Here is a 24,639-nt window from a genome sequence, read left to right on the forward strand (position 1 = left end):
GGGGTAGTTGGGGGAGGGGTTAATTCTGATAAATTAGAAAAAATGAGGTATTTTTAACTAACGAACGGGTTATCGGATCTCACTGAAATTTGATATTTAGAAGGGTATTGTGTCTCAAAACTCTTATTTTAAATCCTGACTGGATCTGGTGACGTTGGGGGAAGTTTGGGGTGGGGGAACCTAAAATCATGAAAAACGCTTAGATTGGAGGGATCAGGATGAAACTTGGTGGGAAAAATAAGCAGAAGTCTTACATATGTGATTTACATAATTGGAACGGATCCGATCTATTAGGGGGGGGGGGGGGTTAATTCTGAAAAATAAGAAAAAATGACGTATTTTTAACTTGCGAAGGAGTAATCGGATCTTCATGAAACTTCATATTTAGAAGGACCTCGTAACTCAGATCTCTTATTTTAAATCTCAACCGGATCAAGCGTAATTGGGGGGGGGGACCGGAAATCTTAGAAAATACTTAAAGCGATGAGATCAGGATGAAACTGGATGGGAAGAATAAAAACCTGTCTAAGATATGTGACTGACATAACCGGACCGGATCTACTTTCTTTGGTGGAATTGGATGGGGGGGGGGGTAATTTCGAAAATTGAGGTATTTGTCACTTCCGAAAGGGTGACCAGATCTTAATGAAATTTGATATTTAGAAGGATCTTGTGCTTTAAAGTTCTTATTTTAAATTCCGACCAGATCCTGTGACGTTGGGGGGAGTTGGAGGGGGAAACCGGAATTCTTGGAAAACGTGAAAATTGGGGTATTTTTATCTTACGAATAGATGATTGGATCTTAATGAAATTTGAATTTTAGAAAGAATTCATGTCTCAGAGCTCTTATTTCAAATCCCGACCAGATCGTTTGACATTGGGGGGAGTTGGAGGGGGAAATCTTGGAGTGTTGGAATCGGGATTAAGCTTGGTGGATAGAATAAACAAATGTCCTTGATACGTGATTGACAGAATCCTACTGGATTCGCTCTCTTTGGGGGAGTTGGGGGGAGGGGTTCAGTGATTTGGCGAGTTTGGTGCTTCTGGACGTGCTAGGACGATGAAAATTGATAGGCGTGTCAGGGAGCTGCACAATTTGACTTGATAAAGTCGTTTTCCCAGATTATACCATCTGGGGGGCTAAAGGGAGAGGAAAAATTATAAAAAATTAGGTTTATATAACTTACGAGTGGGTGATCGGATCTTAATGAATTTTGATATTTAGAAGGACATCGTGACTCAGAGCTCCTATTTTAAATCCTGACCGGCATTAGCCTCTTATTTTCCTTTTTAAATCAATCTATTGATTCATAGAATTTTGTTAGAGCTCATATATGATCTCTTGGCTCTTAGCTCTTCTCGCCTCATCACAAGTGCCATATGAGCTCTTAGCTCTTGTTTATCATTAAAACAACCTTATTGTGAAAGCGTCCTGTCTCCAACGATAGGAAGCGATATTTTGAAGATTTACACGGGGTAAGTAGGGTTATATGCCGAATTTTGGTGAAAGGGTTATGTAAGGGTCCACATTTAACCACGAGATATCAAACAGAAGGCAAAACTCGGAAAAATTAGATTGAACGTGCCTACACTTTGATTCTTGGAGAAAAACGTCAAAATATAAATAAAGTTGGGCCTAAAACACCAAAACTTATCCCCCAAAAATAAGTCCCGGCCACTCCTGATCACTCGTAGGCTATGTGCACCTGTGGCCGAAGGAGCTTTGCTAAACGGTGGTTCCAGGTCATGACAAGTCTTGCAGTCCCACTCTCTGTGAGTGCCCGCTACGTGGTAGTCCTCACTATGCTAAATCATCGGTTGCCACTGCATACATTTGTTATTTAACAAAGATATGTAAGTTATTGCTGTTTCATTCAATAAGTAATTTATTATGGCTTAAGTTTTTTGAGTTGACAGGCCCATGTTTGTACCGCTGGAATTAATTTCTCAAAGGGGAACGAGTGGAAAACGGAAAAAACGAAATGAACAAAACACAGAAAAAATGAGGGACAGTTGTAAAAATCATAGGGGTTGGGGGCATGGGTCTGAAGATCTCCCCTCGTCCGTTCATGCTGATAATTGCCCCGCGATTACTCATCTACTCAATCTAATTTTATTAAAAACTGAAAACACGATAGAACTGTGCATTGTGTATCTGCAGTAATTGGAAAACTTGCTTAGTTTACGTAGTCAGAAGCGCGAGAAATACATAACTGAGATATTTCTTCCAAAAACTGAAAAAGGGAGGGGTACTCTTGTCTGCAACCAAGGCATTGATAAAAAAAAATCTTGTATTGGTTCAGAAATTAAAAGAGTAATTAATTGTATTGAATTGTATATTGAATTATATATCATAATATAATTATGTAATTATATAATATTTATATCGTTAAGTATATTGAATTATATATTGTTCATCATATTATCAAGTTCATCGGTTATACAGGAGGGCTGTAGCCCCCAGAGCTGTACTTTATCTAAACCATGTACGTAGCCTCGTATTCTTGAAAAACCTCGTTGTTTGAAACGCATGTGTTTCCAATATTTGTTTTTTATTATTATTATTTTATACCGAATCTACGCCTCAAGAGCTAAAATGTTGGTGCGCATTTCACAAGATCATGAAATCAAACAGAATATTTTTTTTTGTAGCTACTGTCTGGTCAAAGTACGGGACAAGCCCACTTGATTAAATAAACAATGTAAATTCAGCCTACTTAGATTGATGAACAGAAATTAATAGGCCATATCTTTGGCATTTGTCTACAGCATAAGTAAATTGGCACTGCCTTTTTTTATTTACGTAAATGACGTCTATTTAAGCCGTATTTCTAATAATCTTTTGAACCGATAGAAGACTCGAAATTCTTGGAAGTTCTTATGATTGATAGAATACTAGACTTAGAGTAGCTTGAAAAAGGGAATTATGTCCATTCTCTTTCATATTGATTTATCTGTAATTTTTAAAACATTTATGTTAATATAGTAATATTTGAATATATTAAAATTTGATTAAATTTGTTTGATAATATTCAAATATTTCTATTAAAATAAAATTTAGAATATTAAAGTTGTGTTGATTCTTAAATTTAAAATTAATACCAATAAACTAAAAATAAAATTTATTTTATTCAGATAATTTTTTTTTAAATGATTGAAATAACATTTTGGAATATATCATCTTAAACAAAAGTTTTTTTTTGTAATATGTTAAGGATACTTCGCTATATATTGCTTAGACAACGAATCGCAACTGTAACTTGAACTTACTATATGTCGAATAAAACTAGGCATAATGTCTAACGCCTATGTCGAGCAATATTTTCAAGAATGCGCTAACATGTTTTTAATCTAGTTGTCATATTAAAACTATATCGACCTTAAGTGTTGTCACTTGTAGACCACATTTTTAGTTGAGACCGAGGAACTCAGATACTATATATTAGGCTGTTCATTGCTTCTAAGCCGAATGCGTTTTGGCTATTTTTTTAGGCGACACAAAAATATTTAAGGTATTTAATTCTAAAATGTTAAATATTTTAAGTTTTGTAGCTTGAATTTAGTTTGTTTAGCACCACTCAACTTGAAATTAACAAAAATCTCAGAAGCTTGAAAGATACATGAAAAGGGTAGTGTAAATCATTTTAATTATTGCAAATAATTTCACTTAACTATTGAAATAAGTGTAATTTAAGATTCAACTTAATGATTTTTTTTATAGTTAGTTGTCACAAAAAAGGGACTGTTAAAATTTTCATCATGACAATTTTAGTGAGAAAACAAAAATTCATTACTGCCATGTTTAAATGTTTTGTATGTTTCAATGGGATTTTTAGCCTTTAGGATCAAAAATAAACCCCAAAATAATATGAAATTAAAGACACTCACTAACAATAAAATTGAAGATTGAATTGAGAAAAGGTTGGAATAAAATTTAGAAAAACTAACTTAAAATAAAGGGTAAAATCAATTTAAGATACTTTAAGAAAAATGCACTTCTTGCACACGTCAGAGCGACACCATTACTCCAAAATTAGAACCGGGCTTAAATGCCCTGCTCAAAGACAGCTTTACTTAATTTTTTTTTTTGAACCTTTTTACATTTCTGTATGGCTAGGTTACTCTTATCAGCCAAATATTTTTTCAAATTTTTTCTTCTTCTAGCAATTTGTTGTTGATCGTTTACCCGAATCAGTGCAAGTTCTGTTGCAGAGTGCCATTGAAACAGCCAATCGAGGATTCTTCAATTGGGCTTTCAAACATAAAACAATGAAAGTTTTGTCCATTCTGAGTATACCTTATGTATTACCTGCAGACATGGCATTAGCGGCTTTTAACAAGTAAGGAACTTTTTTTTCTTACTTCTTTAAATGCCATCTTCTGGATGTCAAATAATAGGTGCTTTCACCTTTTCTACTGTAAAGCTTTTTTAAAGCTGCTGTTTGGGAGATTGGCTCATCCTTTAAGTTTCTCCCTTTTCTTAATCCGTCTCCATTATCAAACAGACCCAGTGGCAACATCATTACGACCGTAATATATAGAAAATCAAGCTATAAAGTGAAAAAGGTAGACAAGGTAGAAAAGCGAGAACACCCAAGTGATAAAGTTGGACTCACAAAAGAAACGACCCTATGAGGTAACACGTGGGAAACCCTCCCGCGGAACAATGAAGTTGCCTAAAAGACTAGTCAAAATATAGACGGAATACTTTTACCCTGCTTCTAAAAAAAAACTAAGAGGATTTTCATTTTGGTCCTAACGACTAGCTATATTACCGATATAGAAAGTCATTTTTAAAACTAGTCCTTTACAACTAATTTCTAAAAAAAGGAGGCGAGAGTTTTATTTTGAGTCTAACATATTAATGATACATTAAAAAATTATTTTCTCGACAATGAAAGGCTTCTCACTTTTTAACTTCTTTCCAGAAAAAAAAAGAATAATAGATTTCATTCTGGACCTGAAAATTTGGCAGATTCAAAAGTTGGTTAGACTACTAGAAACAAAAATCTACCTGATTTCTAGAAGAAAAATAAATCTAGAATATAGGTAAAGATGATGTAATCGGAGAATATCTAAAGAAATAATACAAAATTTATTTACATATTCACATACATATGTAAATTTGTTGCATTATAAAATTATATAATACATATTTACATGCTTATTTATTTACATATAGAATAATAAAAAAATTCTCCCTTTTCTTACTCCGTTTCAATTATCAAAAATAGGACGACTCAGTCATTGATTTTTATTTAATTTCGTGATATACGCGGCACGCTGTTGTGCCAGGAAGCTTTTATGTGTTCGAGGATTGATGATGAACGGTCATAGGACAGAGTTCTTAATACATTCCCTAGAAATTGTATTATGTATTGCACTTGGTTTCGTCTCGACTGATCATTTTTTAAATTTATGAATAGTTATATAAAATAATGCAATTCCTTTTAAAAAAGTGTATTTGCCCGCATTTTGGGAATTAGTCATAGTTTACTTACTTTTGTTTTCTTTGAACCGGCCCCCTCCCCTCCCACTCAAAATACACTCCTGTGTACCTGCCTGATTATGGCTATCAAGATCAATAATAAAAAATCCTAGATCCTACAGTTTAGCTTTCTACAGTAGAGAATTCTTTTTATTAATTGGCAACAATGACTCTTGCGCTTTGGATGAAAAACATGAAATGAATTTTTAAATGATCTTTGCATCTCTTCTATTGTGAATTAAGTAATAAACTAGTTTTTTAAACTGAAAGTAAGGAGCGATATTAAAACTTAAAACGAACAGAAATTACTCCGTATATGAAATGGGCTGTCCCCTCCGCAATCCCTCGCTCTTTACGCCAAAGTTTTTAATTGTTTTAAAAAGTAGAATTGTGGCAAAGAATCAAACTTTAGCGTAAAGAGCAAGGGATTGCGGAGGGGACAACCTATTTCATATACGGAGTAATTTCTGTTCGTTTTTAAGTTTTAATGTCGCTCCTTACTTTCAGTTTAAAAAACTAGTTTTTTTTATTTAATTTCTGAACGTTTTTGAATTAATGCATTTTTGATTTTGGCTCTCCGCACATTATTTATTAAAATGAAATTTGCATATTAATTTTTTTTTGGCTAAACGGCTTTCTCTTAGTTTTGATCAGACAGATTTTGAGAAATAAGGGTGGGGAAGGAGGCCTAGTTGCCCTCCAGTTTTTCGGTTACTTAAAAAGGCAACTAGAACTTTTAATTTTTAACGAACGTTTTTATTAGTAAAAAATATACGTAACTTAAGAATTAACTTACGTAACAAACTTTTATACTCTTATATTTTTTATTATGTATATGCGGGGGTTTGTCCCCTCGTTAATACCTCGCCTTTTACACTAAATCTTAAGTTTTGTCCCAATTCTTTAAGAATGACCCCTGAATCAGAAAGGCCGTGGAATAAATAGTTGAAATTACTAAAAATACTTTAGCATAAAGAGCAAGGTATTTATCTCCTAAATACCTCGCTCTTTATGCTGAAGTATTTTAAAGCCCCTCATATGCGTAATAATATCTGTTCGTTTTAAGTTTTAATGCTACTCCTTACTTTCAGTTGAAAAACTTTTTCGTGTTTATTTTTCATTGTTTTTTTTTTATAGTAATGCTAGAAAATCCCGCGCCATTTTCATTGAATTTCTCTTCCCCCATGACATATTCCTCCAAGAGAAGATCCTCCCACATAGTCCCCTCCCCTCAACCCCACCCCAAACAAAAAAATCCCCCTGAAAACGTCTGTACACTTCCCAATAACCATTACTGTATGTAAACACTGGACAAAGTTTGTAACTTGCAGCACCTCCCCCAGGGACTTTGGGGGAGTGAGTCATTCCAAAGACATAGTTAATATGGTTTTCGACAATGCGGAACAAAATGGCTTTCTCAAAATTTGGATCCGTTGACTTTGGGAAAAAATGAGCGTGGGAGGGGGCCTAGGTGCCCTCCAATTTTTTGGTCTCTTAAAAAGGGCACTAGAACTTTTCATTTCTGTTAGAATGAGCCCTCTTGCGACATTCTAGGACCACTTGGTCGATACGATGAACCCTGGAAAAAAAAAAAAAAAAAAAAGCACCCGTGATCTGTCTTCTGGCAAAAAATTCGAAATTCCACATTTTTGTAGATATGAGCTTGAAATTTTTGCTAATAGGTTCTCTGATACGCTGAATGCGATGGTGTGATTTAAGATTCTTTGACTTTTAGGGGGTGTTTCCCCCTATTTTCTCAGGCAAATTCTTCTCAAGGCAAATTTTCTCAGGCTCGTAACTTTTGATGACAAAGATTAAATTTGATGAAACTTATATATTTAGAATCAGCATGAAAATTCGATTCTTTTGATGTATCTTTTAGCATCAAAATTCCGTTTTTTAGAGTTTCGTTTACTATTGAGCCGGGTCGCTCCTTACTACAGTTCGTTACCACGAACTGTTTGATTATAGTAGCTTCTAAACAGTTCCTGGTAACGAACTGTAAGAAAGGAGCGACCTGGCTCAATAGCAACTGAAACTCTAAAAAACGGAATTATCATACCAGTAGATATAATAAAAGAATCGTATTTTATGGTGATTTCCAATATATGTTTCATTAAGTTTATTCTTATCCATCAAACGTTACGAGCCTGAGAAAATTTGCCTTATTTTCAAAAAAGGAGAAACACCCCCCCCCCCCCTAGAAGTAATAGAATCTTAATGAAAATCACACATTAGATTCATCGTATCAGAGATATCCTACTGTAGAGGGTTCAAGCTCCTATATGCGAAAATGTTAGAAAAAATTAGAAAAAATGAGGTATTTTAACTTACGAACGGGCGATGGGATCTTAATAAAATTTAATATTTAGAAGGACCTCATCTCTCAGAGCTTATATTTTAAATCCTGACCGGATCCGGTGACATTGGGAGAAATTGAAGGGGGAGACTGGAAATCTTGGAAAACGCTTAGAATGGAGAGATCGGGATGAAACTTGGTGGAATGAATAAGCACAAGTCCTAGATATGTGATTGACATAACCGGGCCAGATGCGTTCTCTTTGGGAGAGTTAGGGGTGGGAGGTAATTCAGTTACTTCGGAAAAGGTAATTCGGTTACATCGTGAAAATGGAGGTAGGTTTTTCTTACGAATGGGCGATCAGATCTTAATGAAACTTGATACATAGAAAGCTCTCATGTATCAGGGGCTCCACTTTCAATTCGGATTGGATCCGAGACATAGAGGGGTGGAGGGGGGAAACGCGAATCTTGTAAGCCGGAAATTTTGGAAAACGCTTAGAATGGACTGATCGGGATGAAACTTGATGGGAATATTAAGCACAAGTTCTAGATTCGTGATTGACATAACCGGATCGTATTCACTCTCTTCGGGGGATTTGGGGGGATTTCTAGTGCTTTGGTGAGTTCGAGAATAAATACAAGTTTGAGATACGTGATCGACATAAGCGGACCGGGTGTGATCTCTTTGGGGGAGTTGGAGGGATTTCTAGTGCTTTGGCGAGTTCGGTGCCTCTTGACTTGCTAGGACGATGAAATTGGTAACTTTAGTGCCGAGTCTAATTTTAGGTTCTGACCTCGTTACAAGGGCCATATGAGCTCTTGGCTCTTGTTTGTTATTAATTAGCTTCTTGTATGATTTATTCGATTGAATCATGAACCTACGCGCTATATTTTGAATAATCACTAGATTTAGGAAAAAATCACTATTTGTAGAACAAAAATCACTATAAATTACTATCTAGACTGAAATCACTAGGCATCATAAAAAATCACTAGAAATAGTGATAAGTCACTATGGGGTGGCAATCCTGAGTACATATGACCCTGTAAATAATCCTACTGATTATCGCTTAATCAGGAAAAACCTTGTCAAGTTTTGCGACTCTTTTCCTGTCGGTACGCATTTAACAATGTTGCGCAATTCATATCTTCTGATAAAGATAAACTCTAACCTGGTGTAAAAAAAAAGTTACAATGAATAAGTGGGTGTTAAATTTACGTAGGTGTTCTGAAAAAGGAAACCGTTATCATTTAAATACAGGAATATTAGAGTTAAGATCAACTTAATGACCTGTTGATTAAAATTCTAATTTATTTTACATGTGCATGTGCCTTCAGAATCTAAGCTTAGTATAGAGAGAGGCACTTTTTATTATACATATATCATCAATATACAAAAGAACCACATCAGCCACTTTAGAAAGTCAAAGACTTGTATAAATTTAGAATACAGCGGAAAATGTATGTACGCCAGAGGGGGGCTTTGGGATGGCCCTTTTCCCAAACTCTCAATGACTAGTTATTTTTGTAATGGGGTCATATGTTTTTTTTATATTCTTAACCAGTATTTTGCTCTTTTTTAATGAAGGCCCCTTTCCTTTTGGAAATAAACTCGTAGGAAACGTAGGTAACATATATAGGGAGAATAGCCACGGTGAGATTAAAAATGCATAAACGAAGCATCTGCAGAAGCGCCATTTGGGCCAAATCTTGGGGTGGGCATGGGGCATTTGACAGAACTTGAGACTTTTATTATGAATCTAACCTACTTTAAAAGTTTATAATGATTAATAGCAAATAGTGTAATTACCCCAAGGGTCGTCAGGTAATTACGCTCTTTTGGCTAATAGGCGTGCAGTTAGTTCAAATCATTTGAACAGAATGGATTATGTTGGATATAATGGATAATTATGGCCGGAAAATGGCCTTTGTGGTGGAAAATCTGGGGTGGGCATTTGCCCCCCCCCCCCAAATGGCGCCTCTGAGCATCTGCTATGTACTTCAATTAATATAACATAGTCGCTTCTTGTATATCCAACTCTTTTTCAATTATTTCATTAAAATACATTTTAATTTCAAGTTTTCTTTCCTTTTCGCAATTGTTAGATACTCATTTTAATAAGTGTCAATGGCTTTAATGTTTTAAGCCAATTTGAATGTTTTAAGCCATTGAAATAGAAGCCAGATTTTGAAAAGTTTGCTGTTATTCCGGAGTCATACAAAATTTTGAAATCATAGTCGCAATTTTAAGAATTTGGTAAAATAAAACTTGATATCATGATTTTTTCACAGCAGCATTTATAAGATTTTATATACAAAATCACGATGAAATTATGATTTCAAAATGAAAAGCGATTTCACAAATCAAAAATTAGCGCCAAAACCACAGAATTTTGCAGCCTGGCTCATTTTTTTCTGAATATGCCAATAGGCTACTAGCTCTGGCCAACTTCGTTGTAAACTTTTCGCTATTCATCGTAACATATTTTTCTCACGGCTCCACTCAAACTCCAGACTTAATGAGCCAAAATAAAAATGGCTATATTGTGTCAAAATTAACGTGTAATGTAAATTCTCAATTGGCGGGTTAAATAAGTTTTTTTTTCTTGAAATCTGGATGGTGATTCTAAGGCTTTGGTTTATTTTAAGTTTATGAATGGGGGAAAAGTTACCCAGAGCTACAATGAAAAGGCAGTCAAAGTTTTTAGGCTAGCGAAGAATTCGAGATATCTTGGTTCGTATTACACAGGTTATTTATATAAGAGGGTTGGAAAAACTTCGAGTGTTCGAAGCTCCACTTTATGGCTTGTCTTAATAAAAAGCCCTAGTTATAAGATTTTAAAATTGTTCTTTGAGTAGGAAATTGTTTTCTTTAAAAACATTATCCAACATTAAAACTAGTTAGAACGAAGTTCTGAGGACTCGGCTGGGCTGATTCAAAAGTGGATATTGAAAAATCTTTGGAAAACGGGGGTTCCTACATGGTTGCCAATTCACGAAAATGTGAAGGCAGAGAGGCGATGATTTTTTAGTTTTTTGAAAAGAAGTAAAAAAAGCTATTTTTTAAAATCAGTCATGGCCAATTGTAGAAAAAAGCCAAGACAGATTGTCCAGGTTAATTTTACCCCTTTGATGGCCGTTGTTACTGTCTCCCATTTATGCTCCGTGCAAACGTGTCCCTTTACAATGCCGAACTAGAGTCGTACCGGTTGGAGGTTCTCGCTGGGGAACAATCGCAGGTTGACTACAAGTTGACTTGGATGAAAATTTTCCTCTCATGCATATCACTCCACAATGCTGAACTAGAGTCCACCCTCTCATGCTAATTCACGGTGGGTCTTGGTTTTTTTTTATTTTTTAATATCCCCTATTGGTGCGTTCCCCCTATTTGTGCCCCTGGATTTCTATTCTACGGTTATCAATGCAAGCTGCATCAATTGATTCAATATGTTTCCTAGTATCTCTTTCGGTTCTTAAGATATTTAAAGCCCCCCCCCCCCCCCCATGTCCGTGACTGTCCTTAAGGACAAAAAAATTTAAACAGTAAGCTAAAAATGGACCTTTAAAATTATTACAATTCTCTCCTTTATGCTCAAGCTCCTTATGCTTCCATCTCAACTATGCCTCTACATCTAAACTTAAATTGTGATCCAGACTAGTTTTTTTCTTCTGTTTTTTTTTTGGTCTAACGTTTGTAAAGCGTGTTAATACTTTTTATGTTGTCGCAATTTCAGTTACTTATGTAATTAATTCTTTTCTATAGGTTCCTAGCGCAAGCTCCTGGTGTTGGCGCAAGCGTAAAAGGAGTAACGGGCTTCGTGCGAGGGTTTATTTCCAGTACAATGGGTTCTATTGGAAAAAAGACGGAAGAATTAACATGCAAACTCTCTATTTCCCAGTTTATTGAAAGTAAGTTGAATTTATCCTCTACCTCCCACTCTATTTTGAATCTAATATCCTGCTACTTTTATGTTTGATTTTTACTAGTCCTATAGATAATATGAAATAGGTAGTAAAGTGGAACCGGAATTCTAATACAGAGAAAATATTATACGCCATCTAGTGTTGTTCTTCAGTTCTAAATGGTTATAATAGGAAAATAGGTAGAATAGCAGAGGAAAGCATCAAATATGAGCAAAAAATGAGGATACAATTAGCAATCTAAAAATACCTCTCTTTTTGTTTAGCATTTCCTCTTCTGGAGAGCTGCTATTTACAACTTTACCAAATGATCTTTTTCTAAATAATTACATTTAATTATTTGCAATCACATTACACGTTTTACGTCACTGTGGCTTGAAGCCGGCTCAAAAAACGACATCAAATTTGATTAGGATTTAAGCCAAAGGGTAAACCATTTTCAGAGAAATAATTTCTTTATTTGAATGACTAATTTTGAGAAAAAAAAATTATACCAGTTTTAAAAATTTGCGTATATCTCTTAATAAAGTCGCCGGAATTTGCGAAATATCTTCATAGCGAATAGATCTGAGCGATGAGTCAATTTTTGGAGTAAGGTACTGGGTTTTCAAAGTCACCTTTATAAGGATATAAGCGCTCATCTTATGTTTCTCTATATGATACCTGTTCGGACGAATTTGTGCATTTTATCTTCTATGAGTGTACCGAACGACTTTCCTGGCTGTGAACCCTGCTTCTAGGTACAATCAACTGGTTTATAGCTACAGTCGAGATACGTTTAACTTTTTTTGCTCTCTTGCAAAATTCTTGTCGTCTAATATAACGCCTCTTGAGCAGCTGCTGCTTAGAGAGTTAGGTTGTTGACGTATTCTGATTTAAGCTCCAACTGCACTGTTAACCTGGCCTGTTAAACTGTTAACCTGGCATAGCTGTGTTGACCTAATGTGGTTTGGCACTGGACGTGGGCTATTCTTCCTCTCTCTTCTCGATTTGAGCAGATAATTAAGAAAATTATACTTACTGCTACTTCTACTACTAACAACTCACTGAAGCGCCAAACCACCTTAGGCCAACATAGCTGTGCACGCTTTGCCTCCCCTCAATCTATTCTCACTCTTTAGAAAGCACGATCCATATTTTCTATAGCTTACTGTTTGACATTCTATCGAATAAACGAGTACCTAAAGCTACCCTCAGTCATTTCCCTGGGAAAACATCCCTCGGCCTTTTTGAATTGTTCTCATTTCAGAGCCATTATTGACTACTGTCGTGGCCGTGCCTTTCAATATTATAACCTTAGTTAGCATACTTATATTCCTATTTTGCAAACTCTTTTCAACTGCATGATGGGAAATAACAGCTATAGCCCTCCTTCCCTTTTTAGTAGAATCGTGGTCATTTGTTATTATACGTTAAATGTATGCTTGTGAGTCACCCGTTAATATCTTAAATTTTTAAACGAAATTATTTATTTTGTAGCAGGCTCTAATGAGGCGAAATGTATCCCTTGGTTACAGTCATATTTAAAGCAATTAGCCATACCGCAATTACAATGTTGATCCAAAGATTATAGTCCATTAAAGCTAATAAACGATTTTCTGTGTACTCAAAAAATAGACATGATAATTTTCAGCAAATCTGCAAAATACTTGGAGATAAGCAAACATTTGATTTATTGCTTTATGACTGGTAAAAAAAAAAACTTGCCTTCCAGACGGATTGAAAAAGATAATAAAACGTTCGTTTTATTATAACGAACGGACTGAAAAGATGGAGCGAGATGGATGTAAGATAGTGGAACGCTCCTGGATTGTTCCTTGGACAATGGAAAGGAGAAACGTTCCTTCGTTCCTTCTTTCCATTTTAATTCTGATTTGTCCTCTAACCGCAAATTTCGTTGTACAACATTTTCATTTGTAATTCCATGTTGTTCTCGCTGTCGCATGGGTCATGGATATCAGAAACAATATTACGACTCCTGTGAAAAATGATGTAAGTAGCTCTTTAAATGCACTTGAATGTGACGCCATGCTGTTCTTTAGTTTAAGTCGTTTGGTGGGAAATTAGTGATTCCAATTGAATTAAGAAACGGCCATGAATTGAATTCCCTCGTCCCCTGTGCCCTTCACAGACGAAAAATGAAACGCTCCTTCATTTCATTGTAATTTTGGTTTGTCTTCTAGTGACAATTGATTTTGGATGAGAGCACACTTGTTCTTAATGTAAACTGGAATGCTCCTTGTGATAATCTGGAGTTGTGATCGCTATGTTATTTTGAATTTTTAGTCGTAGAGTGGCTAATCAGCAATTTCAATTGAATTACGAAATTCTGACGTTTGTTTAGTTCCTCCTTCACACGCACCAAAATAATATGCTCCTTCATTCCATTGTGATTTCGATTTGTTTTCTAATCACAGATTTCGTTGTGCAACATTTTCGTTTGCAATTCAATGTAATTCTCGCTATTACTAGCTTTGTGCCTGTTGCTTCTGCTGTTCAGAGTCATTCGGCATCTTGTATAATTTTGCTTGCTTTGTAGGTACTAAAAACGATACGACCATCCCTGGGAAAAAATTCTGTAGCTTGCTCATGTATGTGAATGTGTTGTCATTTACATGAAAAATGTTTTTTTTTTCAAAATTAAGGCTCTTTACGAACTTTTCCAGGCTCTTGACACCTTATAGGTCGTTTTTTCAAGCCCCAAAATCTTACTGTGCCAATTTCCCAAAAAAAAGACATGGCCATTTTCGAGAAAAAAATACATAAATGTATCCCAGTTTATAATATGTGCATATAATAAACTGAAAATTTAACGCTATGAAATAAATTGACATTTGCGTAAATGACATTGCATAAATATTTTCTTGTATTTAAACTATTTTCAAAAAATTGTACTTACATGAATATTTTCAGGTATTTTATAAATATGTTCGTTTATTTTAATAAGGTAATACGGTAGTGAAACTTTATTTTAAGAAAAATAAAATGCATAAGCCTTTTTTCCAACCCTATAAGAAAAAACAGTTTGTTGGATTTGGATTGCACGACGTTGAGCTCAGAATATGATGAAACTGATGGGTCATTAATAAGTCATCTTGAGCAGAAACCCACAGAAGATTTGAAGGCTTTGGTATCTAATGAGCAACAACTGGCAGGCATGTTGATATACTTTATAAAAGAAAATGGTGGACCTTATGGGGCTCTGGAATCTGAAGGAAAATCGTTAATTGCTTGTAATATGTCTCTGAGAGAAGAAAACCTGGAAAGTTAGCCAAGACTGATCATTTGCCAAGTTAAAAAATGAGAAGAGGGACGTCAATGGAGAAAGCTTTGGATCAACTTGGAAATGCCGCTCAAATAGCAGAAGAGGAGTGAGAGGAATTTGCCGACAAGTTTGTAAGTGGTTACATGGACATTGAAGAATTTTTAGCATTTTTGAGGGAAAATGAAAATTAGCGGTTTTACTACGCATCAAAGCGAAAAAATGGAATAAATGCTACAGCAAAGACGATACGAATCAAAATGTCTACCATCAAGGCCGGGCCCTGTTCCACTAGTGAATGAACAGACACATTATCCGATAATAAGCCCATCTTATCCAATGGTAGGTGCCCCTTGTTCAACTGGTGGCTCTTATACCCACCCAGTTCCCGAGTAGTAACCATTACCCGAGGTATTAACTCTTACATACCTTTAAAACTTCTTTAATCAAATAGTAGCATAGCATAGTATATTGTGCTGTGATTCAGACTAACCGTATTGTGCAAAATGCTATGATTATTTCAGTCATTGATGTATTAAGTGCCTTTAGAAATCGCGATTCAGAAGGGAAATAGTAGCCTAACTTTATAAGTCCCAGTGAAGCATTGGTCACTCCTGTGAATGCTTACTCCGAACTTACCAGCAGGATCAAGAAGTGCTTTATTGAATTAACGGCTATGAGTGAAAAGCTTGGCTGTATTTTAAAACCTTATAGCGCACAATCACCCCTGCACGATTCTGGTACCTTTTCTGCTACTAAGCTAACTAATGCCATAATATTGAAAAGCGGTATCTAGATCTGAATGATCCTTCAACCTAATTTTTGGCTTCGATGATTTTAATGATGTAGTTTTCATTTTTCGATCCGACACCCTTTTTGATGGATTGAATCCTCATAAATCTGTTTTCGTATTTGTTTACCATTTCTAAATCAGCTTCAGATAGCGATTGTTTCTCAGTTGATAGTTTGTTCAAAACACCTTTTTAAATTTTCGATTACTATGGGCTATAGTTCTTTCTTTACTAGGTTATATCTGACACTGTAAATATGATAGGAGGTTGTTGGCTCCCTGCTCCGTCCAGTAGGTGAGATACGCTTTCCTAGGGCAAATTCACCTTAGAATAAAACCCTTTCCTAAATACTGCCTTAACGTCGCTATAAGATCTTAGTTTCTGACATCTTGACTTATCATCCCATTAATTGGTCATCTGGTTCTCTAGTACTCACTTAAATTTATTATTCAAAGCTACTTGGGGATTTGTGAGCCCAAAGCTCATCATTATCTGCGTATGAGGACACCCTTATTGTCAATGTACTCTTTCAATTGTCTATATTTTCTCTAGTGCCATTTTTGTAATATATTTGTTTTGAAAGCATCTATTTATTTACTACTGGTAATATTTTTCAACTCGTTTTCTTATTATCAAGGCTGATGAACTTAATTCTTTATACAAATTGTTTTCGTGAAAGATTTTATTGTAAAACGCTCATCCACATGGGTCAATGATAACAAAACGAGAATGCCTATATATACTGCTAGAAAATTGTTGTTTGTCCAAACTTCAGCGACACGTTTTTGTTTTACTTATGCGATCTGTAACCAGGAAAGCCGATGTAATTGATTTGTATTTATTTGCTTTTACTTGTTTCAGGTGAATTAGACGTGTGTGAGCCCAACAATAACACAGTTGCAGAAGGAAAAGAATTTGTATCCCAAGCCAGTTTGTCATCTCTCAAAACTTTGCTGGATCTAGGATTCACAATTAACGTCGACGAAAAGTAAGTAGTAATAGATGCAAAGCTTTTTTTGTAATTAATCACTTTTCGATGTTTTACCCATGTGTTGAAGACGTTCTAAACGCTACTGCTGGTATTTTTGATCCATTCATAACAATGATCGGATAAATTCTAGAGCTGGCCGGAACCAGCGCCATTTGATCTTATTTAAAATTTAGATAAGGTCAGCCAATTATCAATGAAGCTTTATTATCAATTCTTACATACCTTATCCTCATGACTCGATTGTTGAGAGCGTCACTGACCTTCTTCCCGTATGGCGGTCAGCAGCAAGGGCCTCTGCATCTGACAGCAGAATTTCAGCCTGGTCCTGGAATTCTCCGAGACTGTCACTGCACCGGAACTTGGGCCTTCCTCTTGGTCGTTTCCAGTCGTAACAGATTGAGCCTAAGTCCTAAAAAATCCAGACCAGACTGTCGGCAGGCAGCCGCAGAAGATGTCCAAACCAGCTGAGTGTACGCTGGGGAGCCTGGTGTAAGAAAAAGCGACTGGGAATTCATACCTCGCAGGCTGTCATTGCTGACAAAGGATTCCCTAAATTCTCCAGAGCTAAATTCGCCTGTTAGATCTGGCGTTAGATAATTATCGTTGTGAATTGGCCTTTGACTTCCTCCTTGGTTTAGTGTATGAATTATAGATAAGATAAGATTTATTGCAAAAAAGCCTGCGGGCCATAGCAACACAGAATAGAGTCTACAAACAAAGCTCAGGAACAAAGTACAACTTTAGATAATGTAAATCAAGAAAATCAAAACGAACAACAAAGGGACAAAAGAGACACCAAGGTTCAATAATATGATCCAAAAAGACACCAATCATAAAACAAAATTATAAATCAAATCATAAAAATTGTAACCAGTTATCCCCTCAAACATGCCTGCAAAAAAGCCTGCGGGCCATAGCAACACATAATACAGAATACAAACAAAGCTCAGGAACAAAGTACAACTTCAGATAATATAAATCAAGAAAATCAAAAAGAACAACAAAGGGACAAAACAGACACCAAGGTTCAACAATTTGATCCAAAAAGACACCAATCATAAAAAAAAATCAAATCATAAAAACTGTAACCAATTATCCCCTCAAACATAATTCCCTATGATAAGATTTATTGCAAAAGCCTGTGGGCCATTGCATCACAGAATACAGTTTACACACATAACTCAGGAACAGAATACAACTATACAACAACAATACACTTAACAATCTATCCACTCAAACATGATTCCTTGTTTGAGTAAATGAGTCCTTGTGTTATATAATATATCACATAACCTTGTTTAAGTTAACCCCATTTGAGTCGCAATGTATAGTATCTTCCCTTCTCTAAGTTTTGATGAAAGGATATCCAAGTTCTTTTATCTTTTACTGATACTTTTTGCTGATACTTATTCTAAATATTTTTCTAATTACACTTTTCAAAACTACTAGTGTTCCATTTCTACAAGACACACTTCTGCCAAAATCTTATTTAAATAATGAGAAATCCGTACCTAAAATAGCTTTACATCTAAAAGACTTAACTGAACCGTAACTAGCTATATAAAGATGGATCCTCTCGGCAAGAATCACTTTTATATTTAAAAAGGTTATAGTTAGTAGCGAAAAACCCAAATCCACGGCACTCACATTTTCGTAATAATAAGTAGTAGTAGTAGTAGTAGTAGACAGGTTTAATAGCAAAAACTTGACAGCTGTCGCTGATTTGTGTTTCTTTACAACATATAAAAAATCAAGCTACACTTGTAAATATAAATAAAACTATAAATATTAACTCTTATTATACATTTTGACGAAAACCGGGACGAAAGAATTACCATATCGGTTTGTTCTTGCTTTAACGGGAACTAACTTATCTTGCTTTCTCGTTCTTGATGGTAGAGGTTGATCAGGTAGAATGTCACAGTGCTGAGATTTAGAAAGCAAGTACTTTCCGAAACTCATTATCAAAGTTTCGTACCGGTTTTGGAGTGACGGCAGTCCTAGCACTTCCAGGGCCTTTTCGTAGGGGATGTCACGGCGGCCCAAGATGATCGATACCACTCGCTTCTGAACCCATTCACACATTTTGGTTCAATTTAAATACAAAGTTGTATTAAATGATATTTTATAAATATAACTGGTGATTATATCAGTACCCAGAGGAAGGGGCTCCAGGTCCCCCCCCCTATACAAGAAAAAAAGTGGAAAATTAAAGAATAATATGCACTCTTTGGTTATTTCATAGATATGAAGGATGTAAAAATGATTTTATATAGTCGTCCTTCTCCCATTCGTTAAATACAACTATTCGACCGTAGTTGCATCAACACGTGGGAGCCTTGCTATTGCATTTATTTTTATTTTTATTTTTTTGTCAATCTACGTTGTTTCTTAAAGTGCTCTTAGTCTTATTGGTTTTTATTCATTTTTTTTAGGACTGGTTCACCTTCTACAAATATAATAGAAAGTACTTTGTATCCCAACGCTGGATACTTTGGTGACTCAAGCTTTGAACAATTAATAGAGGAATCAAATTTGAATGACCTAATCGTATCTGTATACTACGATGATCAGCTTGTTGATGTGAGTTAATTTTGTTTTAAAGTTTTGTTTAGAGCCATGTCTAGTTTTACAGTTTCTTTTCTTGGGGGGGGGGAGGAGGGATTAACAGCTTCGAGTTTGACAAAAATGTCTTTGCTAGTAGGTATCCTTCTTGGACAAATAACCTCCAAATGCTCTCCCTACCAATAACCTTTAAATGTTACTCCTACCACCTTCTAGAAATGGTATGTAATTTTAGTTTTATTATTTGTATAAATATGTATAGAACAATATCTAGATCCTTTTCTTTTACTGATTGGCTGGATTAGCTAAAACTAAAAATGAGCAAATATTGCCCCAAGCCTTTCTACAACCACTCCCCTCCCTCCCAACGTTTAAAAGGTTGATTTGATGAAAGCTTAAAAAAAATAGCAGATGCTCAGTTGGCAACTAGAAATGTTTCATCTTTTCAAAAAAAATAAAGGCATTTTTAAGTTTTTACCAAAAAATCGCAACTGTGTTGTATCTTGTAAAATGCAATAAGAAACTGAAGCGTTCATGCATGGAGGGGGAGGTTGAGATCATGACAGTCCTCCTCCGTCTCAGGTTGATTTCTGGTCTATTCAAAGTTTTGATTGCCCTTTATCTGTATTTGAAATAAAAGGTATCTATTTCAGTTAGGATTATGGAGCATTGTTACGTCTTTTATATAAGATAATATTTATTTTCAAAATACTATCACAAGCTCTATAGAGTCGAATTCGCTTTATATGTCTGTAAAAGCTAAGAAAAAAAAATTCAAATCAGCACATTAAGTCAAACATTTAAAATTAAAAAGAAATTAAAAAGACAAAATCATCAAAGATAAATGGCAAATCAGTAAACTTGACTACTAAATTACAAAAACATTACAATAAATCAAAAATAAAAACGGCAATAGAGGAAAAGGGGAATTTGGCAAGTACATAATCACAAATTATTAAGGTGTTCCAGAATAAAGGGGATAAAACTTTTACGAAACCTTCTGTAACAGCATGGATCGGAGAGTAAGTTTGGATTGCTAAGCAGGCTGACTGGGGGAGTGGGAGTCTAATGGGATTGTGAAAATCAGGGAGTAAATCCTCAGTACGGGGATTGAAATGACTGATTTAGCGAAAAGCAGGCAAATGTTTTCCCTCCATTCTTTTAGGGTGGTAATGCGTGCAACTTTAAGGAGGAAGGAGTATGGAATTTTGCCTTCTTTGTAAATGATCCTGAGCGAACGCTTTTGGACGAACTCAATTTTGTCACTAAGTTCACTTGAAAGTTGCGAATGCCAGACCGGACATGCATATTCCAATACCGGCCTGATAAAGGATAAGTAAACACGGAGGGAATGTATCTTAGGACAATTAAATTTGTTTAGCAGCTTAAACATGGATAGTGAAACATTTGCTTGTTTAATAATGTTGGAAACATGTGTGTCCCTCTTAAGATCATTAGAAATCGTGACATCAAGGAGCTTAACATGTTTCACTAGCATTTCGGGTGGGATCGGGTCGCAAAAAACAGGAGTAGATTTCAAGAAGTTGATCGTCATTATCTGTGATTTAGTCGGATTTACTGTCATATTTATATTCTTAGATTCATCCGAACATTGGGTTAGGATTTCAACGGGGTCACTTTTAATATTCCTATGACATACTTCAAGGATCGACAAGTCATCCACATATTTCCATCTTTGGGGGAATTCCTTGCCAATTTCGTTAATCATGACAAGAAATAAGTGGTCCCAATAAGGCTCCTTGAGGTATTCCACAGTACTAGGGAGGGGGTTAGAGTTAGTATTTTTTTATTTTACAACTTGTGATCTGTTTGAAAGGAACGATATAACAATATTTACTAATAGTGGGTCAATTTCAAAGTTATCCTGTAATAAACGAATTAGGATATTGTGGTCAACTAAGTCATACGCTTTTTGGAAATCGACTAAAACCAGGTTTAGCCAAACATTTGGTTTCTCTGGTTCACTTAGGATGGTGTGAACCAAGTGTACAAGGTAATGGGTGGTGGAGGTTTTTTTTAAATTACCAAACTGTCGGATGTCAATGCGTGGTATAATTTTAATTTTAAGCCAGTCACAAAGAAACCCTTCGTAGAGCTTAGAAAAAACTGGAGTGAGTGTAATAGGACGCATGCTGATTATAGTCAGACTGTAAGATTTCTTTGGGATGGGTGTTATAAAACCTAGTTTCCAGCAACTTGGGAATTTGCCAGATTTTGTAATTTGGTTAAAAATATCAGATAAAGGTCCAGCAATTGTGTCTGAAGGGGCTTTAATCAAGTCAATTGGGATGTCTAATGGGCAAGTACTTGATTTTTTGAGCTTTCGGATTTTTTTTTTTAACATCAGAGGGAGAAATTTGGGTGAAAGAGATGGAGGGATAAGTAGTTTGACCTGAGCCAGTGAAAGGGGGAGACTTTGTACTATGGGCGCAAGATGCAGGTTAAAATCGTTGGCTATCTTATAAGGGGGCTCAGGGAGATGAAAATTAAATTCAACAGGTTTTTTTCCGCAAATCTCTTTAATTTCCCTGTACCATTGTTTGGGCTTGTTAGAATGCAGATGCTTAACTTTACTGTTGTAATAATCAGAACTTGCCTTTCTCTATTTTCTCTGCAGGAACTTTCTTAGATTATTAGCCTCTGTGATATGTCCTTGCTTGAACAAATTGATTTTTTTCCTTATTAGTTTTTTAAAAGTCGCAGTAATGTAAGGTTTATCGGTAGAGCATATTTTATTTTTTTTTTTTTCACCGGAAAATGGGTTTCATAATTACTCCTCAATAAATTTTGGAGGGACAAAGCCTTGAAGTCGACATCATTTGTATGGTACACAGGGGACCAATTTTCACTAGTGATCCAAGAGCCAAAATTGTAGAGTCCTGAGTCAATTAGAGGTCTAAAGTCGGTTTCAGTAATAGTAAAGGAATGTTTAACTGTAGCTAGTGGAGATAGGAGTAGGCTAAAGTGGTAACTACCTCCGAGAGGGGGAAGAATGGTGACAGGTCTGTAGAAATTTGACATATTGGTGCATATTAAATCCAGAGTAGAATTGCCTTGGGGTAGTAGGGACTTTTACAATTTGTTTTAGACTAAAAGTATTACATGCAGATTCAAGTTTTAATTCATTTGCATCACCTAAGAGGAAAATTCCAGCATTTGGGTATTTAGATAGTACATAGTCAGCACTGCCATGTAATTTTTCAATAAAATTAACTTTTTCAGCCGCTCTCTGCCCAGGAGAATAGTAAAAACAACAGAGGACAATCAAATTGAAAGGACGTGGTAAGACCTTAGGTCGAAAAAGACCTAGAATAATCATATAATAATAATAGTATAATATATAATACAATAATATATATATATATATATATATATATATATATATATATATATATATATATTGTATATATATATATAAACCACTATTTTATATCTTTTCTATTGTTATCACTAATAAAATAAATTATTCTAGGGTCAAGTTTTTCACGTTGACGAAACTGATTTTGGACAGTGTTCTGTGACTCTTCAAAGGAACAATCCAGTACCATGTATGGACCCGTCTAAGGATATTTTATCTGCATGGGATGATATCCCAGATCCAAAGCCAATTATTTTCCGATGCCAAGGTGTCAACAAAGTTTGAGATATCATCAAAACCAGAATTTTTTTATTTTTATCGCACATTTAGGGAATGAAAGCCTACTGTGTTAAGCGAATGGAAGTTGAAGTGCTGCTTTGTTGACATGGTGCAAGTGGGATCTCGCTTCCACTTGGAAGCATCTTTGTATATAAAAAACATGTATATACAATGTTTGATAACGCTTATTGTTGATCATATGTAGTGAAAATGTCAGTCTTTCAGCGTGACTAGTGACGTTAGTGCATTTCTTTCTTTTTCGTAGCAGTACATTTGCGATCGTAGGAAAGCTGCGATTGCTTTTTCGGGCCAAATTGCCCGAATTCACTAATACTGAAATATAATTAAATTTGCTAATTGGTCCTTAGCTTTTTCTCAATTTTTCTCCGTTCTTGCAACGAAATTTGCCAAGAATAATGTTAGTGGATTTCTGATTCTTTCTTTTTAACAAACTCGCGATCGTAGGAACATGTAATAAGGCAATTGAGACCAAATGCTTGAGAAATGCAATTGAATTTGGTTTGAGTAAGTAGCCCATACTTGCTCTCATTTTGTTTATTTCTTGAAAAAATATTCACAATATTACTAAATTTATTTTTCTTTCTTTATAATGAATTTACGGTTGTACGAACGCTTAAACAGCTGTTTGGGGTCAAAGTACGTGGGATATGATTAAACTTGGTACTAAACAATAGCCTATTTCTGGTCTGATCTTTTTAGTTTTTAGACCAAATTTATTAATAATATTAAGAAATTCATTTTGTTTCTTTATAAAAAAATCTGAAACTCTTAGAACGTTGGAACAACTAACTGGGATCGAAATACCTGCAATATACATAAATTTCGTATTAGGCAACAGTGTATTATCATCTCGATTCTTAGATTTTGGCCTGACCTATTGACCAAATAGGCCTATCTTCGACCGAAATCTCTCCAATATAAAACTGGAAATGAATTGCCCAGCACTGGGTGAGAAAATATTTTTGAAAAGCTGTTTTTCGATAATTATTTGCTTCTTACGATGGCGAAGCCGCCCTATTTCTCTATTTTATCTTTTGTTCCTCTTCTTTTTAATCGGATATAAGTGGGAGAGTGCAGTAGATGTAACCTATTCCGGTATCTAAAGCGGCTTTCATAGCTCTGCCTACTAGTAGATCTTTTCGTTCTTTTTTTTGTAGGATTTTGTGTTAGTCGTGCTATTAGTGTCATAAAATGCAACTAAACTATGCTTGTGCTATCTTGCCCGTATCATGCAATTGTTCTCCTTTTACCCATTAAAATACTTTCTTACTAGTCAAAAAAAGTTTAATATATTATATAAAAATGGAGCAAAAAAAAGAATAATGTCAATATAAAAAAAATAATAGTTCGACAGCGCTTGATTGAGTTGAATATCATTTCACATTTTTAGATTAAACCAAATGAGAATAAAAAAAAAGTTTAATACAATTTTGACTTACTAAAGAATGTAGTCAAACAGTTAATTGTCTATAGAAACAACAAAACTAAATAACTTTTCTTATGTAGCTGATCTTTAGCCCTGCCTTTTCTACAATTTTTACTCAATAATAGCGATATTCTTTTTATTGGTAGTAGGAATCTTGCTTCTTTAATTACTTGTTTGAAAGTATTTCAAAATACTTATGTCTGGTTTAATTTTGG

The 24,639-nt window shown here is 35.1% G+C and overlaps 1 protein-coding gene across 1 annotated transcript in view; it reads left to right on the top strand.

Annotated features, from left to right (window-relative positions):
- LOC136025403 (1-acylglycerol-3-phosphate O-acyltransferase Pnpla3-like) overlaps positions 1–24,395 on the top strand; it is a 78,649-nt gene extending 54,254 nt beyond the window's left edge. The window contains exons 8-12 of the mRNA XM_065701413.1: positions 4,165–4,340; positions 11,553–11,698; positions 16,625–16,751; positions 19,190–19,337; positions 22,813–24,395. Of these exons, the coding sequence (XP_065557485.1) occupies positions 4,165–4,340; positions 11,553–11,698; positions 16,625–16,751; positions 19,190–19,337; positions 22,813–22,983 (768 nt within the window). The 3' untranslated portion in view covers positions 22,984–24,395. The remainder of the gene's footprint in view (positions 1–4,164; positions 4,341–11,552; positions 11,699–16,624; positions 16,752–19,189; positions 19,338–22,812) is intronic.
- Positions 24,396–24,639: the final 244 nt, after the last annotated feature.

Source organism: Artemia franciscana, chromosome 3, assembly GCF_032884065.1.
Source record: "Artemia franciscana chromosome 3, ASM3288406v1, whole genome shotgun sequence".
NCBI classification, from domain to species: domain Eukaryota; kingdom Metazoa; phylum Arthropoda; class Branchiopoda; order Anostraca; family Artemiidae; genus Artemia; species Artemia franciscana.